This window comes from Lineus longissimus, chromosome 4 (genome assembly GCF_910592395.1).
Source record: "Lineus longissimus chromosome 4, tnLinLong1.2, whole genome shotgun sequence".
Lineage (NCBI taxonomy): Eukaryota > Metazoa > Nemertea > Pilidiophora > Heteronemertea > Lineidae > Lineus > Lineus longissimus.
In genome coordinates, this window is record NC_088311.1 from 15,650,494 (window position 1) to 15,670,891 (window position 20,398).

Consider the following 20,398-nt stretch of genomic DNA (forward strand, 5'->3'; position numbering starts at 1 on the left):
GAAGCTACCCTTATAGAAAAAGCAAATTTCTTGACAGGGTATCCAATCTTTAAAAATAAAGGATGTTAAAAATAAGGATGTTGGTCTTTGTGAGGTTGACAGAAATGCCCCACTTATTGAAATATGTTTTTAGTTTATTGAGTGATTTCTGAAGTCCAACGGAAGACACAGAGAAGATTACAAGGCGTGAACCGTATTAAAAGACAGCTCAAGTCCGAGTTCAAAATGCTAACCGATATGTGAGTGCATGCAGCTTAATTGCGGTTTGATTATTGTTTTGTTTAGCAATTAGCAGCTAATCAAAATTTACTAACACATCCGCCGAAATTGTTAGATCGATCAACTCAATAGAAAGTCAACAATTCATTGTTGTATGCATTTGTTATCCAATAAATCATACCGCAAGTGCAGAGTATATTTTTTCGTTGACATTTTGGTCCTTCTATTATTGTTTTGCACCTCAGGTCAGTTTGTAGATGAAATAAAATGGGTTTCATTATGGCTTCCAGTAAATTGGCCGAGAGAGCTGTGGGAACAAAGGAAACTTGCCGTGACCTGACTCGTTTTTTGAAAGACTCTGGTATAGGGAGGCTTACTGCGCTGATCAAGACAAATATTAAGTCCAGAGAAAACTACAACAATAAATACTTATAGCATGCATGTAGGAATAGGAATACGGTTCGCGCCTGGTATTGACGGCGCCACTGAATAAAGTCCCAGTGCATTTTATGCAAAAAGATTTCAGAGAGGTAGATGTTGTGGAATTACGTATTTCAGTAGTTGGCAATGAAGCCTAAATCCCCATTGAGACCATTGTCTTTACAATTAAATTTAGCAATGAGTTTGTGATCATGAATTTCCCTTTTCTAATGTTTTGGAGCTGTCCTTGTAGTATCAAAACACGCATGGCATTACCGGAATGGCCAGGTTGGTTGAAGTGTTCACCAACTGGCACAAACAACTTTTGCTGGTTTGTTGTTTGCCGGTGTCCATTCAAGCGTGACCGGATTGTCTGGCACGTTTTTCCGATGTACAAAATGCTGCAGATATCACAATTTCTTCTAAGCACAGTCTGCGGCGTCTGATAACGTCGGCAAGGTCCCCTGTCTACGTCTTCTCACGGAGAGCTTCATTGGAGATTATCCTTGGCCAGAACACAATGCAGATCCGTCAAGGACTCCTGTTGTGGAAGGCATACAACGTGTTCATTTCATCCTTGTTCTCCATGATTCCGATCCTTATAGCAATACCGAATTGACGTTGCTATTGTACAAGCGTATCTTAGTCTTCAGTGAGAATATTCTGCTTGAAGCCCATACAGTTCTGAGCTTCTAGCGCTTCTTAACTGGATTGGTGTTTTTCTAATCTGTCTGTACCAATCACCTTATTGCTATTCATTGTACTTTTACCATTGGTCATATTTGTTTACTGTTTTAATCCTATGCTGTAAGCATGTACTTGTATTGTTATTGCCTCAGACCTGATGAATACCCCGTAGGGTGGAAAGCTTGTCTCGAAAATACAAATAATTAAGTTGATCAAAAAGATGGTGTTGCCCCTCAAGTTTTTTTTATAAACTACATATGAAACGACATGTTCGAGCTGAAATATTGCAGACGTCGTTGCGGTTTTGCTTAATACCTACCTACCTGGTACAGTTACCAAGTATACAGAGACAAGTCCTAGCACAAACGTTAATGGGCTAAACTATCTCTTGTTTTAAAATAATGCCAACAACAAGAGTATATACTCTCTAGCTCACATTGATACCAACACCCGCCTAAAACTAATTATTCAACCATTTTCAATGTGGTTTGCACAGAGTTGGCGGACATGCAACTGTATGTATGACCATTATGATTACAATGAGTACATTATTGTATTCATTATATAATCGTCACTTACAAAAGGTCCACACGTTTTTGTTTCTTGAAAAAAAACTTCGATAAACTCCAGCATGTCAATGGTTTTGTAGTACAGCGATAAATAACACCGTCCTGGGTGTTTTCATGTTGATATAAATGTAGATACTGGTTCGGAAACAACACACTTATTCTTGTCGAAAATCGTCTCTTGGATAATCCTTTTTTATGGTCACTTTTGACATGGTCCCAGTGAACGTTCAGACCTTACCCTCCCACGGTTATGGTGTCGGTCACTAACAATTCTTTCCACAGAACTCTAACTTCCAGGAAAAAATCTTTATCTATTCTTGCTAAACGACACCGATTCAACAGCAGTTGGAGTGTACTAAGTGTTATCATGCCTCATTAGTATGTGAGCTAATCACGCGACGTCGTTCAGGGTCACGTGAGGTAAAGCAATTTTCAATATTTTATGGCGTTATTTTACCGATGACGTCATCGATGACGTTAAGTTGCAAATGTGGCCACCAAATTTTACCTGACGAAATCGACGATAAAAACAACATATTTACGGCGATTTACGCCAGGAAGTTGCACAGTGATGCTGTCAGTGGCCTGAATTGGGCCCAAAAACCAGATGTATGTTGCATTAAGCGTGATTGTTAAATCCACGAACAGAAAATACAAAGCCTTCTATCTAGTCTGACCTGGACACGCTTCAAACATTTATCTGCTAATGTTAGCACTACAGTACATATTATGGCTACATACATGTACGAGTCTATCCGCCGATTGAAAATAACTAGGATGTTACAAGCACCGAAAAGGTTGTGGAGAGAAAAGCCGTCCGTGCCTGGAGGGCATTGTTGAATGAAAAAGACCCCGAATTATCCACAAAGGCGCACGGACGGGAAAAGCCTTGTTGTTCCCAATAATGCGCCGTCTCCATCTTACGGCACTTTGATAAACTGTCGATGGGAGCCCGTGCCGACCAGGTACCGTCTCACCCGAATTTATGATGTGGCAGTAATTGAAACAGGTAAAGCATCGGGAAATAATTTATTTTTACCTAAGAAATAATTTCGAATATTTCATGCCTGGACGTGAAATATTTACTTAACATCTCCAGTTACATCACGTTATCAATAGCCCAAATGAGGTTGTGATTGTTTTCCTAAAATGATATAATTTCAATACTAAAGGAATACATACAGTGAGTACACAATTAATCGGTGGCCGACTGGAAATTTACAAAGTCCAATATCAGTGAATAATAAGTTCAACCAATGGTTGATTGAACGAACTCCGATTGTTGCCATTGTTGTTCCTGGTCAGGTTGATTTCATATAGGCCAAGGAAAGTGATCGAACATAACTAGAGCGTAGATCTTGAGTGGGCACAAACCAGGTCCAGGTCACATGATTTTATGCACTGTTAAAGGGACAGGGTTTATTTACCCCTCCATCCTAAAAGTCCGACCATGATGAGCTATAACCTGATGATATTGATGGTGTTGGTGGTTTTATTGCCACGTCTTATGTCTTGTGAACTACCGATACTGCAGCCAGCTGCCAATGACGACGACGATGAGGATGATGGTGATGATGCAGGACACCTTCCACGCAGGCACAACAGTTACAGCGCTGAGAGTCACCTCCGTCATGCCTTAGATTGCCAGATTTGTACTGAACATCGACGAGTCCTGAATGTTGAGGAGTACGAGCGAAGATACCGGCTTGCCCCAACCACCCTAAGACGATGGATAGCAAACATCGATGAAATGGCAGACAAAACCGAGCAGAATGCACACAGGCAACGAATAAGGACAGATCACGATGGTCCATGGCCGGAGCTCGAAAAAGCTGTTCATGGTGACTTCTTAGAGCCCCAACGCAGAACACTGCCAGTTTCTACGTCCGACATCGTTGAGCATGCCAACAATGCTTTTAGAGATTGGTTGGATTCGCTTCCACGTGATGAGCTTGTAAACATGATTGCCCGACGACCCTAACGATCGCAATTCACGGCTTCAGTTGGATGGGTTTCCAATTTTATGAAGCGGGAGAACATCGTTTTTAGGAGAACAACTAATAATTCCACGGGCATCCCTGCTGATGCCTGGCAAAGAGTCAGGGCGTTTCAAAATGCAGTACGAGAAACTGTTGCAGAAACTATTGATATGCACACCCTCTACAACTTTAATAAGACTTTTGCTCAGCTTGTCTTCCCTCCTATGTATAAGGTAGAGGTAAAAGGGAATGTTCATGCCAACGTCAGGAGTTCGAGAGGGAATGCTAAGCCGGGGTGTACCATCGGCCTTGCTATCGGTTCTAATTGGGGGAAGCCATCGGCCCATATAGTGTTCAGTGAACCAGGTTTTAATCGTAGAATTCGTGCTCTAAATAGAGTTTGATATCTGCAACACACACACTTTGTTCGGATAGTCTATCCGCAAGTACCTCATTGCGCGTATGTAATATAAAACGGCCAAGTGCCATTGTGCCCCCCGAATAGATATTTTTTACCTTTTTACCTTTTTTAGTTTTGGCCTACTCGTGGCCGAGTTGAGAATCGGATTGGATTGAAATTTGGTGTCCGAGGTCACATGACATGGGGAGTTATGTGTACCAAATTCCAAGTTGATATCGTTAGCGGTTATGAAACGTGTCATAGTTACACTCAAACGACCAATTTACGCCATTTGACCTCTGTGACCTTGAAAAGTAGATCAAATCAAAACCCGTATGATATGTGATGTATCCTTGCTAGGAGAACCTACCATAAAAATTTTATCGAAAATAAGTCACCCATAAGAGATATATCACACTTTTTAGGTTTCCACTTCTGGCCCCCTGGTGGCCAAGTAAAGAATCAGACCAAACCGATATTCATTGTCAAATGTCACCTGTGTACAACGTTTCAAGTTCATTGCTCTAGCAGTTAGGAAACGTGCCACTGTTTTTGAAACAGGATACATACGACGACGGACGCCGCGCTATAATATAGACTGCCCTACGGTGAGCCAAAAACGGATAATGAAACAAAAGTATTTTTCAGTCTTGCATGTAACCAGTGAATCTTCGGTCACACAGCGTTTTTGTTTAGGTTTTCTTCATTAATACAATGAGACATATTTCATGCTTTGTATTCAGTTGATGTTATATTTTCCTCTGGTAGTGAATGGCCTATCCGTGTTAAAATGCTTGTTTCCATTGCCAAGACTGGGCATTTCGCAGGTGATCGGTTAAGTGATCGACTGTCGTTAGGTAATCATTTTGGGTGCTCTTGTGACGTGAGCACATGTTCCTATAAGTCGCAATCTAATTTCCGACGTCTACCAAGCCTCGTACGCGTTTGTTGAAAACGGTTACAGAAATCATCTACGGTATCCCTCCCATGGGAATAAGATCAACATTTTTTGGAAAGAGGTTCTTAATACCCCTATCGTTTATCTGCTGTGGGTTTTTTATGGTCATTGAAGCTGTTAATTCCACATTTCGCCGTTGAAATGTAAGCTCTAACCGTCCAAACAAGTTCTTCCTGGCTTGTTGCGTTGGCTGCGCCACAGGACAGAATTTTTCATTCAGATCGCGGTGTAAGGAAAATACATCTCTGGAAATAACAGTCTCGTTGAATTTGTTCTTTTCCATGATCGTCCCATTAACTCATGGGCCCCACGTGTTAGTAGTCCTACCCTATTGGTCACAGATTTTTCAGGGATTTATGGCCTGTGAAACCAATGTCTTGTACGAATGTGAAAATGAATATCTTATTTGGCGTTTCTTTACAAATGGGTCACGTTAAAACGTGACTTTCACCATGTCACAACGGGACGGCAACTAGTTGTCAAAGAATACAAAGCCGGCTTGCAGATTAATGAAAACTTTATTGTCATTCATGATATAATAATATCTGTATCTATATATTTTACATCGAATGGGCGAGGACGTAAAAGGCCTAAACCCACATAAGTGATTCGGAGAGTTCCTTCCAAGGCATTTGTTATTTTACGTCGCGTTGCCCACGTAGAAAAACGTATCTTCGTCGGGAAACGCTCTCGATCGCTTATTTTGATATAGACCTTAGATTGATGCATGTGACTTCTTCTCTTCAAAATGGCCTTATTGGTATTTGCCGTTTCAAATCAAGTTGACACGTCATGCTGTAGGAAATTGAGAACTTGCGCTCTGCTCGTTATCCGTGATAACAAGTACGCCCGTAACGGAGAGTAACGAGTGCTATGAACCACAGGGACGACAAACACCATGTCTCATGCATGTTCCTTTCGATCACATTCTTCAGGTAACAAACAAAAATAGAAATTGATTAAGCCAGTAAACTAAATTGACGTAACTTACTGGTAGGTACGAAGCATGGTCGTCAACAATAATATTATCCGTCTAGGCCTGACCGGCATCATTTGCGAAACGGGTCAAAACAAACCGTCTTGCCGGTTACGGATACGCACAGCTAAATGTAGTCGGCTTGACTCACCGTGCGGTGCGAAAGCTCGCTAATGACGACTTGAGAAAACCCCAACTTATGTGATGACGTATTCGTAAAATAATCTAACATGAATGCGGGTTCGATTGCACCAGTGCCTTGTGCCTTGTGCCTTGTCCCAATTACAGCTCGCCTTACAAACGCGCGATATTTTGGCGAATAATAACGCAAGACAAGCCTATCTGCGTCAGGTTGGTTCAAAATGGCTGCACCACTTGACCCTGGATACTCGTGTACGTCAAATCGATAGTCACCGCCAGAATCTGGGGAGTGACGTAGTAAGTTTGACCTATGACCCGTCTATTCGGGCACTACGTGTCGGCACTGTTTCAACATGTAGCCGATCAAATAACTGTAAATTGACCAATTATCTCAGGAAGAAGTCTTAAATATAAATATGAATTATCAAAAGGGATTTTGAAATGATATTTTCACGGTGCTCGCGCGATTGGGTATTGTAACACGTGTTTCTTCGGTTCTATTTTGCTTGGAGTGCCCGCATTGCCAGACTAATTGACGCAATTTTCTTGTGGAGGCAATTAATCTTTTATATCAGCATTAGCTCATATATTATCCGTGTCCATGAAGTTCTATCATGCCGTCAATTGATTTGTGATCGGATCAGGGTAAATGGTTATGTAGACTGATAAGTCGCCTTTTTCGCCGATTCAATAGGCCATGAATATGCCAAGTGTCAAAACATTGTTTACATCTTATTTGCATGTCAAACGTTATTCGTTGACCAATCAAATATGCTTTAGCTCAACATGATACCAGGGTCGGTGCAAGTGACCACAGGACCGCGCAATGACCCCTGGGTAAACGAGGTTGGAATTGGTTAGACCACAGGCCACTGAAACTTAGGTAATATCGAGGGCCACAGCCCAAGTGAGGTCAAAAGGACAACACAACAGCAACTCCTTCTTAAACCCAGATGTCATGTCATGAAGTTTTCAGAAAATGTGTTATATAGTGTACTTACTTCGTTATGGCTACGTAGAGAGTATTATGTAGATTAGAGCCACACTGCTGTATATAAATGTTGTAGTTTATGATGTGAAAAATACTGTCGAGTCCATCAGGAGCTGTTCCGGATCCCTAGCATCCTTAAGAAATCAAGAAGTGGCAGTAACACCGCCTGATTTTCTCACGATGCTAGAGCTAGTACCGGTACTTGTACCTTATTACTGAGGAGGAATCGCCACTTTACAGGTGGCAGCACTTTTAGGTAAAAGTAAAAAGCTTTCTCTGGGGCTACGCCAATTAAATACAAGTACAGGAGCCGCTCCATATTTTTTAGTCCTACATGACTCATGAGCTGTTCGGTGTTCCAAATCAATACTTTCTCATTAATGTAGGGTAGACATAGTAGAGTCCATCAATCTATCTTCAGTAGTGAAATTACCTAAAGTCCCCTGAAGCATGTCTCGAATCTGGCCTGCAGCTTAGCCAACTTCCATATTTGATATACTAAAAACATACAAAGGTCACAAGACCTTCATACAAAATGGTTGACCAACCAGAAAATGTAAACAGAGATATGTCAACATGAAAATTGTCAACAAAGACACCTTTACGGTATTGATCTTCTCTTGCAAGAGATTGGATGCATACTTTAAAACATGGGGATGACGAAAGTAGAGTTATAATTAGAAATCAAAGCAATCTAATGGACCAACACGTCAGTCGTTTTAATATCTTCGATTCAATTTATCGCCTTAAAAACTTAGAAGGCGGTCCGCACTCATGGAAGTATTCATTCAAAAACCATTACGCAATACTCTATAAGAACACGTCGAAATTATCTTCAAAAATGAGAAATAAATTGCAATAAACATATGAAACTGCTAGGGGCCATTGTGCTCACCGCATAGAAATTTGGTGGTTAGGAATTCGTCCTGGTTTAGAAACATTCTACATGTATTGTATATGTCAAGCCAAAGTCGGTATGACATGTGATGCATCGTTGCTTGGAGAACCTACCATAAAAATATAATAGAAAACAAGTCACTAATAAGCGAGATATTGCACTTTTTAACTTTTTAGTTTTGGCCTTCTGGTGGCGAAGTCGAGAATCAGATCAGATCGGTCACATGACGTAGGGAGTCATGCGTACCAAATTTCAAGTTGATGGCGTTGGCGGTTAAGAAACGTGCCATAGTTACAACGAAACGGTCAATTTACGCCATTTGATCTCTGTGACGTTGAAAAGTAGGTCAAATCAAAAACCGTACAATATATGATGTATCCTTGCTAGGAGAAACTACCATAATTTTTTTCGAAAACGAGTCACTCATCAGAGAGATATCACACTTTTTAGGTTTCCACTGCTGGCCCCCTGGAGGCTAGGTCAAGAATCAGATCGGACTGAAATTCAGTGTCAGAGGGTACATGACCTAGGGAGTCATGTGTACCAAATTTAAAGTTGATAGCTTTAGCGGTTAAGAAACGTGCCATAGTTACATTCAAACGGCCATTTTACGCCATTTGACCTCTGTGACCTTTAAGAGTACGTCAAATGAAAAGCCCGTACGATATGTGATGTATCCTTGCTAGGAGAACCTACCATAAACACTTTATCGAAAGCAATTCACTCATAAGAGATATCACACTTTTTAGGTTTCCACTTCTGGCCCCCTGGTGGACAAGTCAAGAATGAGATCGAATTGAAATTCATTGTCAGAGGTAGCCTGACCTTGGGGGTCCTGTGCACAAAGTTTCAAGTTCATAGCTTCAGCGGTTAAGAAACTGTTTTCAAAACAGGATACAGACAACGACGACGGACGACGGACACAGCGGTGTTGTATAGACTCCCCTACGGTGAGCCAATAAAACATGCACACATGAATGTTGGCGAGAAACACCACGTTGGTCGATCACGTTCTATTCTACAATCCGGCAATCTCAAAGGGAAATGTTTTAATTCATTAAGAGAATATACTGTCAACAATGTGAACATATTTTTGTCATTCTCGCAAATGTTCAACAGTCAACGTCCAACCACAATCCAACTGGACTGATAGTAATATTAATTCACATCAAATACATAAAAAAACTTTATTTGATTTTAAAAGCAGTTATCGAGTAAACGGACATCACCCAAAATATCCACGAAATAAACGGACAAATGACCATAAAAACACCTTTTCCAAAAAACCCAGCAATTTATGCGATGAAATAAATCTGATGAGGGACAAAACTGCATACACATTCAGCTAGGCTATGAAAAATAATAAGACCTGTAATGATAGATTTCAAGGAGAAAATCGACAGAAAACACAAATTTAGAGGCAAAAATAAGAATCACATTGTAAACCAAAATAAGAATTATCATACATAATTGTCGTTCGATGCCATTCAATATATTCAAACTCATGAATCTGGATGGACAATGAGTTGGCGACACCAAGTTGGCCGATGGTGATGATGTTACCGGCTATGCCTTCTTCGCCTTTGTGTCGACTTAGATTAATCAACGAATATACGGGTTCATGTAAACGCCAGCCCTTATACTTATGAGGTACATTTTGAAGGCACACTTTTGATCAAACTCATTTTGCTACCAGAACCCTACTCTAGACGCAAAAGTTAACATCCTCGAGGTGTAAATTTAAACCTCGCATAAAATCTGATGTACATTATTTTGAATTCTTTGGAACAGCCTCTTGACTTAACAATAATGAGAGGTTTTAAAGCCCCAGTAAGAAAGTACTGGAAACAATGGAAGATAGAAAATAACGGACAATGACGGGAACTGTGATAAAATTTCAACAGTCGGTTGTAGCTATTGTTAGTCGAGCATGGGATGCAGTAGCCCCTGAATCCGTTTCCAAGGCTTTTCACGTGGCCGGACTGACAAATGAGGCTGATGGACATTACCGTGATGAAATAGGGAATGATGATGTTAATTTTGAAGAAAATTTAGAGTAGAAACACGGTTTCGTTATGCTTGAACACCACAAAAAGAATCTTGTTGAAAATGTTAGTTGTGTTATCACATTTTATCAGTCAGGTTTGTAGGCCAACGGTGAGATTTCTTTTGCCTCACCCCGTACAAGGTGTGCTTACCTTTCCCACTGCTTTAAAAGGTGATCTGAGTCGGTTGTGTCAATTGTGCACATTCAAAAATGGCCCCTATTTTGTCATAAATTGACGGATCTAATGGTTATCACAAATGTTATTGTCCATATCACAGGGAAATTGAGAAGTTAACACCTTTTTCATGATCAACTGTTATGTAGTCCGAGGACCCGATAAGCTTTCGGCACTAACTGTGCCTTCAACAGCTATGAGAAGGTTTGGAAAATTACATCAATATATGTTAGCACAATTCTAACGAAACGAGGATATCCAAACGACGTCAGGGAAAGTCTAGAAAAAGTAATTAGAGCGGGTGATCCAAGCATGAATGAAAAAGAAATAATATAAAGATGCTAAAACAATGGGATAAATTACAGGGTGTAATGAGACAGGAAGCCTGGGTTCCGGTTTAGGCCACAACTAATGGTATTAAATGTGTGGATAAGCTTCTGCTCATAAAATACGTCTTTTTCCTGTGTCTGCCAAGGAACCCTGTAAAACCGTCACTCTCAAGTCGTGAAGACCATGTCCTCTAAGATTAAAGTGTTCCCCGATAGGAAGATTTATGTTTTGTTACGGATGTACCGTTTGTGTCAATTGAGACGTTGACATAGGGTTTGTGAAGTTTCATCAATGTACATTTGGGGACATTTATTACATCTAAGTATGTATACCACATTCGGGGTGGCACAAGTAAAATGTCCTAGGGGTTTGAATGTCTCGTTGGAGTTAGGAAGTGGGATCTCTCTTCGTGAGAATTTCTCTGTGTTAACAACAGCCCAGAGTGATAACACTTTAAGGATCAAAGAGGCGTTGTGCGTAAAAAAACCCAAAAGCCACTTCTGAATAGGCAGCTAGTACAACAGGGCTCATCATTCATGATGCTTGGAATTTTCGGAGCTTAGTATAATCACTTTATGCTTTATGTTATAAGGCTGGTCAGCCAACCTTCTTGTACTCACATGTATGGGTTCACCTGAGGAGGGTAGTATGTAACTACCGAAAACCTTTGTGATGAACATGTATATATGTTAAGTGAATTTACTAATATGAAGTTTCAAGTACAATTACATCAACTTACTATTTGATTAGTAAGATTCAGGTCCTGGGTAAATACATTGAATGCCACCGAATGACAATAATGTATAATATTTCATGTTTCTTGAATATCTAGAAACGGTTTTAGACCGGTAAAACTAGAGTAGGTGCATGGCGTGTATGTCGTGTTTACATGGTGAAGGTTTATTGTGCAGGGCCATGAAATGCTCAGAGTCACGAGTTCAACCTAGTACGTGCAATCATTATCTAATGCAGACATAATATTGCCTATCATTCAGATCGTCTAGCAGTGCACTAATTCACTTAGGTTTATATCTGTCTTCTACCATCAGTCATCGACAGAGACAGCCATTGGTCAAATATCACGCATTTGTATGGCGAGCTGTAATTAGCCACAAGGCACTGGTGGAATCGAATCCGCATTCAAGTTGCATTAGCGAGCCTTCGCACTGCGAGTTTAGTGAAGCCGACTACATTTAGCTACATGTATGTGTATCCGTTAGGCTGGGTTCACATAGAACTATACTCTATACGGTATTCAGGATGCACGGTATTCGGTGCACGTTACTTGCACGTTTCAGACTATTCGTGTATATGGTACCCTCCGAATAGTTCAGTCCTATGTGATCCGGTGATTGACACAACCTTGTTAGATTTTTACTATACCCGTGGCCTACGTAACGTGCACCGAATACCGTAGAGCATGCATGCAGCCCTATGTGAACCCAGCCTTACCGGTAACACGGTTCGTTTTGACCCGTATCGCAAATGCAGCCAGTCAGGCCGAGACGGATAGTTGAAGACCATACTTTTCGTACCTAAAGCCCGCAGCACACTAGCCGCCAACTTTGGCGACAAGAAGCGTTCAGCCGACACCTCTCGACGCCGAAGTTGGCGGCCAGTGGATCCCGGTCAGAGCACACCTGCCCAGAATCGGCGTCCAGTAGCGTCTTTTCCGCCACTTTAGGCTGTCATTTTGAAATCATGTGACATCAAGACGCATACTGATTGGCCATAGCCTCGCCGTCGACGCCAGGCGGCAATTTGTAGCACACCTGGCTTCTTCTTGCGTTCAAACGCGGCGACACGCGTCAAAAATCAAACATGTTAGATATTTGGCGTTTAGTTGCGGCAAGTGGCGGCAAGTCGCGTTCGCCGACGCTGTTTGTAGCAGACTAGGGATTTTTCAGGCATTCAGGACTCTTGCGGCAAAAAACGCTTGTGAACGCCGAAGTTGGCGGCTAGTGTGCTACGGGCTTTACCAGGACGATTAGTCGTTAAAGTAACGACGATTTAGTTTACTGGCTCAATCAATTTCATAGGCTTTTTTGTTACTGATTTAATCTGCTCTGAATAATATAACCGAAAGGAACATGAATGGGACATGGAGTTTGTAATCTTGAAGAAATAAGACCATGCTTCGAAATGCTCGTTATCCTACGTTACGGGCACACTTGTAATCGCGAGTTCTCGATTTCCTTAAACCTGACGTGTCTTCTTGATTCAAAATGGCACATACCAATAAGGCCAGTTTGATAAGAAGAAGTCACATGGCATCAACCTTAGGTCTATACCAACATAAGCGATTGAGATCGTTTCCCGACCAAGATACGGTTTTTGTTCATGGGCTACGCGGCTTGAAATAGCAAATGCTTTGGAAATAACTCCACGAATTACTTACGTGGGAATAGATATTTTACGTCCTCACCCATCGTATGTAAAATATCTTTAAAATATATATAGATGCAGATAATATCATATCATGTATGAAAATCTTCACTTAACTGCAAGCCAGTATTGCATTATTTGACTAATAGTCGGCGCCCCATTGTGACAGGGTGAAAGGAAGATTTACAATGGAAGTCACGATTCCACCTGACCCCATTTTATAAAGAAACGCGAAATAAGATATTCAATTTTACATTCGTACAAGATATTGGTTTCATTGGCCATAAATCCCTGACAAATCTGTGAACAATAGGGTAGGACTATTACTAATTACTTTCACACCAGATTAAATAGGACGATCCTGTAAGAGAACTTCCGCGAGACAGTTATTACCAGGGGATGCCTTTTTCCTTAAACTGCTATCTGATTGAAAAATACTTATGTTCCTAGTTTGGCGCAGCCAACGCAACAAGCCAGACAGGATTTCTTTGGACGGTTATTGCGCTTACATTTCAACGGCTATGAATGTTGCATTTACAGCTTAAAACGACCATAAATAAAACCACAGCAAATAAAAGGTGGGGTATTAAGAATCTACATGTATTTCCCAAAAAGCTTGATCTTATTCCGACTTTATTGGGACAACCGCAGATGAATTCTGTAAAAGTTTTTAATAAACACCTACCAAGTTTGGTAGACGTCGGAAATCAGATTGAGACTAATAGGAACATGTGCACATGTCAGAAGAGCACCCAAAATGATTAACTAACAGTAGTCGATCATTAACCGATCACCTGCGAAATGCTCAATCTTATCAATTGAAACATGGCCTTTCACAAGGATAGGCCATTCACTTCAAAACGAAAATATAACAACAACTAAATACCAAACATGAAATATGTCTAATGGTATGAATGAAGAAAACCTCAACAAAAAAAAACGATGTGTGAACGACAACTCACTGGTTACATGCACTTGTTTTACTATCTGCTTTTAACATACGCGTGATGAGGTACTTCTATCCGAAAAAAATGTGTGTACACGTCAATAGAGCGCAAATTCTGATAACCTAAATGGCGTCGTTTGGCTAAATGTGCCAGTGCGAAAGCTCACTATTATTGATACGAATACGTATACAAATAAGTTGGGGTTTTCTCAATACATTTTCTATGCGATTCAACGTACGCAGGTGTTTATAAGCATACCTATAAGATTTGCTATAAATTGCAGATATCCAACTCTCTATGTGTACACTGAGATATGTGACCACTATGAAAAGATTATCTGCTTGAGGGAAAGACACCCCCTCGTTCAGTAAAATTTGTGCTAACACCGGCGTGATCTGCCTTGTAACGCAGTGTACGAATCTGGTTCACCACGGGTGTACCCAAAAGAAATGTCAACAGGTCTGTCAGTATCTGTAGCATTATGTTGTTGTCAGTTCAGCCATTCGTTTATAACGAAAAAGAAACAATGCGCCACAGTTTACCAATAGATTGGTGCACTGCTTGACCATATAATAGACATCTACTATGCGACAATGAGCACCGTAGCACTCTACTATGTATAGCAACGAGTAACATACCAATGTGGACAAAACACTACATGCCAAGTTATACAAACAAGTACTATAATTATGATACCGGGTCGATGCAATTTATCTGGTAGAGGGACACCTGCACAAAAGGCCTAACATGTCTATGTGTAACAGACAGGCCCCAACCGGTTAAATTGCGTCGACACAGCAGACAAATGGTATATCCCAGCCCATGGTAATAGCATGGATACACAATTTTATTGGACCACATAAAAATACACAATAAAATTGGCACCTCTTTTCACAGTAAAAGTTATTTTCATTTACTTATAGCTCTCTATATAACATATATATCACATAACTTGGGTTACAAATGTCTGATATGTACATTTTCTATCTACACTGTATAAAGTCTCGGGAACTCCTTTCCTGAAAAAAGTTTATTTGTGCTCTATGATATGCATGATCAAGTTATATCCACCATCACCACATCAATGGTCAGAAATACAACATTATCTACACAACTATTTACAACTGTCACAAACAATTATGTACAATAGTTCCGATCCAAGTTTGACTCATTCTGTCTTGCAATTTAAAGTCTTGTTATCTCGATACACTCTAATCATATCCCATGAAGCTGCTTGCTTTTAAAAAACAAACTTCTGTCATCTCCTGGCCTTGTCCTTGTCTGTTGAGGAATCAATAAGCATCCAGCATGTTACAATCCACAATAATGATTATTAATGTATGTCTAATACGCAATTTAGTCCTTCTGAGCATCTTAGTATCTCTAATACATAATAACTTACACCCTCTTACTCATACTGCCACTGAACCAGAGAGGTGTCCACTGATGATCCTAATCCTAATCTGTCATCTTTTAGCCGTCACCAGCACTCCACTGGTTGCGCCCTCGGCTGAATTCAAAGCCTTCATGTTAGAGGGTTAAACAGAAGCTTGTTTCTTTAGACTGTTTCAGGATTTTCCAGTAAACAACTGCATCTGAAAAAGAATCAGTAACAAAACAGGAATTTAGACTGGAATATATCAATTGGTTCTTTTTGAGACGAATCACTACTATAACGGTGGTAGAGCAGCAATAGATTGTTACTTATCTTCTCCACAGATAGCAGTCCAATCTCGACGAAACTTCGCCTAAGCATGGTTGGTTAAGGTATTGGTTTACCTTTGCAACACGCTAGAAACAAGGTGCTCCCAATACAGTGTGTGTGTGTGGGGGGGGGGGATGTGGCGGGGGTACGATCGGATAAAAATAATAAATGCGGGCCTTATGTCGTGATATTTTATATGTTACTTTGCGTTGTCATTTTCTCTCCATGTAAGCACGTATTTATTTTCTTAGGCTAACCGATACCGTTAGCCACCGTGCTAAGTGTCAAGGCTATACCGAGAGTATGTCCTTGAAGGTTGTTTTTTAAAATCTTATTTCAGAGCCATTATGTAGAAATGGATTTTTGGTTGTAGGCCTACTGCATTTTTTAGACTTTCTCTGAGAAAGGGGGACATTTCACGAGTCACAAGTGAGTAAATTAACCGAAATAAACAATGAATGTCAATCAAGAAAATGTTTGATGCAAGTACGGTAGTTAATGTCCCCGGTATTTGCGTTGATTTTGTTGATTTTGCTCACCGTTGCCTCATGAAACATACCTTTTTGCATCACTTGACAATCATATGACCAACATTACGGCAAATCTGCGGAAAAGAAACTTTCGGCAATAAGAAATCATCTGAGCCCGTTACACACGAGGGACTTCTCACCAACTTAGTTGGAATTTTAATTCATAACAGGAATCCAGACCAGGTTACTGATACTTTGCCCGACTGGTTGGAGTTGCTGGCTGCACTACCGACTTGTTCTATTTCTCGACGACATCTTTTGTTTATATAAGGATTTTTTTGTTTATATAAGGAGTGTGGGGGAGAAATTTCCCCGTGTGATTCATTCAACAACATAGTTGGGCCATATTTTGACTCTTTTGGCCTAAATAGTGCAGGACCTAAATATTGCTGGGATTATGTCTTTCGTATGAGTGGGTGAACGACTCTCAACTTCCAGTCACCTGTGCACCTGTTCTTAATTTTAAAACCAACTAAGTTGGTGAGAAGTCCCTCGTGTGTAACGGCCTCTCTGCTATGTTTTGTTTATAATCCTGTGACCAGCTTGATTAGTTGGGAAGCCTGCTGTAGTAATCCTACGTAATCTACTTTTGATCTGATTGTTAGAGACCTTGCTACCTGCTGTGCTGACACTGCCAAGATTATATTATCTACCTGGATCAACAGACCACATGCTGGCAATTCATCACAGAATAGGAGAAAACGTTTAGAATCTGAAGAAATTATAAGTTTCAGCTCTCTATTGCAGATTTGCGGTAATGAAAGTAGTGATTCATTGTCCCAGAATCACCAAGTCTCTGCTCTTCGGCTTGTTCACAAATATGTTCTAACAAATGTTTTTGGTCGAGATGGTTAAGGCTCAATTTGTGACATTTCAATATCTTTAAGCGTATGTTCCAGCACAGTCTTGAGCTCATTCTTTGGCAACTTTCGAAAAATTTTGATACTTGTTGAATCATTATACGACTCATTTCTCTTGTTTGGGTCAGTTAGAAATATCCTTAATTTCGAGAATCTCTTGCTCGATATTGGGAACATCTGCTAAATGTTTATTTTTAAAGCTTAAAACTGCAATATTTTTTCACTTTATGTCTGGCTACTAAGACCTTAACTTCGGCTGAGGAGAAATACCTTAAGTCCTCTCTCGAGCTTTCATAATTCGTCATTGCATTCAAATAAAAAATATTTTACTTAATCAAATTTGAGGAATATCCTTTTTTTAGTTATGGTTAGAATATAACCAAAGAGAGAATCTCAATGTTGAATTGTGAAACATTAGCGAGGAGCTGAGGACTATGATTTTAGATTATGTGTAAACATCACTTGATCGAACATGCATGAATGAGGGCTCTTTACCCCCATAATAATTTTTTAACGATTGGTTGCAAGTGAGTTCTCGTTTGAGTATAAGATTTCCTTTACCGCTTCAAAAAGCAAATTTCTTATATTTGTGTGTGATAACCCTTCGCCCGATGTGGTTTTTCAAGGTAATGCAGTCAGGTTTTCCCACGGGGACATTTATTTTGGGATTCTCTTTACTTCTTTAGCACGCCGAAGAATGTGGGTCTTGGGTAAGGTATCTGCAGATAGGCGGCAGATAGACGGCAGCGCAGGTCTTGTGTAAACATTCCTGTCAATCACTATCCATTGTCATGATTAGGACTTGGAGCTGAATGATAAGGTATCCTTCACGACAAGCCGTACGGACGGGCGAGGCTGCCGAATAGGCACAGAAAAATAAAACCATCAACGGGATCAATTATTTCAAAAATAAAGCCAATTAATTCAATTCAGTGATATAAGACATAAATGGTGAATGAAAGTTAATTCCTCATCAGGTAGTGATTTTTATAACAACATGCACTTACTTATTTCTGGGCTTATCATACACCTGAATGTATTTGGCTAGCGTTGGTCATCAGACTCCAATTACCACACGACTCTTCGGCGTGATGTTGTTGCCGTGCTATTGTTTTTTTCTTACCAGAGGAGCCATATTCTCTGGAGAGTGCCTACGATTTAATAATCATAAGTCATCACTGGCATGTCCAGAAAGATACCTGCGAGGCACGGCAGTAATTATGGGACAATTAGTTAAGTTAATTGAGAGAAGTTTTAATACTGACCATTCACTTTCTACATCTCATAAATTATACATCGCAACTCGAGTTTTTATCAATCAGGGAGGATTATGTTTATTTAAAGTCGGAGGCCGAGGGACACTTTGAGTTTGCTCTTCGAGACACGAGCAGTGAAAAAAGTTCAAGGCAGATCGTTTGCCAACTGTACTCCGTATTTTAAAAGAACAAACCTCCAGCGCGCAAGTTCGCCCAATGTATTCCCCACAGCATCTCTCGTGTCTGAAATCTTTCATAATTAGGTTCAGTAAAGCAGTAATCCATCATGATAAAAATAAAATTTATTATTATTAGTATTTGAATCAATGCACATCAACGGATTTTTTATCAACAAATGAAATGGCCAGGGCCATTGTGCTCACCTCATGTGGAGGAAAGATGGATAAAGAGCATGGTATTGTGTCATGTAGTGTTAGGTTTGATGTAGGTCCAAGCAATTACAATTTCCCCAAAATGGCCAATTTACAGTACATTCGACCTCTGTGACCTTGAAAAGTAGGTCAAATCAAAGAAGACCGGGTGACACATTGAATGGTTGTTAGATGTACCTATGATATAAAATTGGTGCCAATCGGGCAAGTCATTACTAGGAATAATGGCATTTTGATGAATTTAGGATTTGGCCCCCTCCCTGGAGGCCAAACGGCAAATCAGATCGCACCAAACTTCGGTACCTGAGATCACCTGACCAAGGGGTACATGTGTACTTAATTTGTGATCAATAGTCATTGCAGTTAAGAAACGTGCCATAGTTACGGCCTGACGGCGAATTTACGTCATTTGACCTCTGTGACCTTGACAAGAAGGTCAAATTGAAAACCTGTGTGACATATACTGTATGGTGGTTAGATGTACCCATGATATCAAATTGGTGGCAATCGGGCAAGAAGTTAAGGAATAATCACATTTTTAAGGTTTTTGGATTTTGCCCCCTTGTGGTCAAGTGGTGAATCATATTGGACCAAACTTTGGTCCCTAAGATCACCTGACTAAGGGGTAAATGTGTACCAAATTTGGTATCAATAGTCATTGCAGTTTAGAAACGTGCCATCGTTACATCCTAACGGCCAATTTACACCATTTGACCTCTGTGACCTTGAAAAGGAGGTCAAATCAAAAACCCGGAGGATATATGATGCACCTTTGCTAGAAGTACCTACCATATTTTTTTCAAAATTTCCCGACTACTATTAAGGGAGATATTGCACATTTTCACTTTTAACGTTTGGCCCCCTGGTGGCCAAACCATGAAACGAATCGGACCGAAACTTAGTCTCCAAGGTGTCATTACATAAGGGTACATGTGTTCCAAGTTTCAACTCAATAGCTCTAACAGTTACGAAACGTGCCCTGCTAACGGACGACGGACGACGACGACGACGACGACGACGACGACGACGACGACGACGACGACGACGACGACGGACGACGGACGCCACGGTATGGGATAAGCTCACCTCTGCTAAGAGGTGAGCTAAAAACCTACATACCCTTTGGAAAAACCTTAACCACCTCATAATGGAGTTGCCTCTGAAGAGAACAGGTCTAAAATTCAGAAAGTGCCAGACCAGGTTGCATTGTACGAAAGCTACATGAAAACACCCAGTAAATTTAACTATAACCAACCTCGAAGCTGTTTTACACAAAAAATACACTTTTTTACATGAACACGTTAGGTAATGTATTATATTGACAAAACAATAGCTCACTGAACTATGATTAACACAAGCACAAACACATCAGTCAATCAGTCTGGTTGAAAAACACGTATCCAAAAGAAACTCCGACTCGTATACACTAGAAACACAGTCCCATCCAACGTAGTACTGTAAAGTATGCGTTAATCGGTCGGCCCGCAAAACTTGTTCGAATGGAAAGTCGTTCAATATCCAGGTTCCAGGTCT

At 40.4% G+C, this 20,398-nt stretch overlaps 1 protein-coding gene across 11 annotated transcripts in view; it reads right to left on the reverse strand.

Annotated features, from left to right (window-relative positions):
• Positions 1-5,741: 5,741 nt before the first annotated feature.
• LOC135486098 (SCY1-like protein 2) overlaps positions 5,742-20,398 on the reverse strand; it is a 333,434-nt gene continuing 318,777 nt past the window's right edge. For all 11 annotated transcript variants that reach the window (XR_010446666.1, XM_064768609.1, XM_064768617.1 and 8 more), the window contains one exon: positions 5,742-15,717. Coding sequence is in view for 10 of the 11 variants with exons in the window: in XM_064768609.1 (XP_064624679.1) it covers positions 15,691-15,717 (27 nt within the window). In the remaining variant the exon portion in view is untranslated. The remainder of the gene's footprint in view (positions 15,718-20,398) is intronic.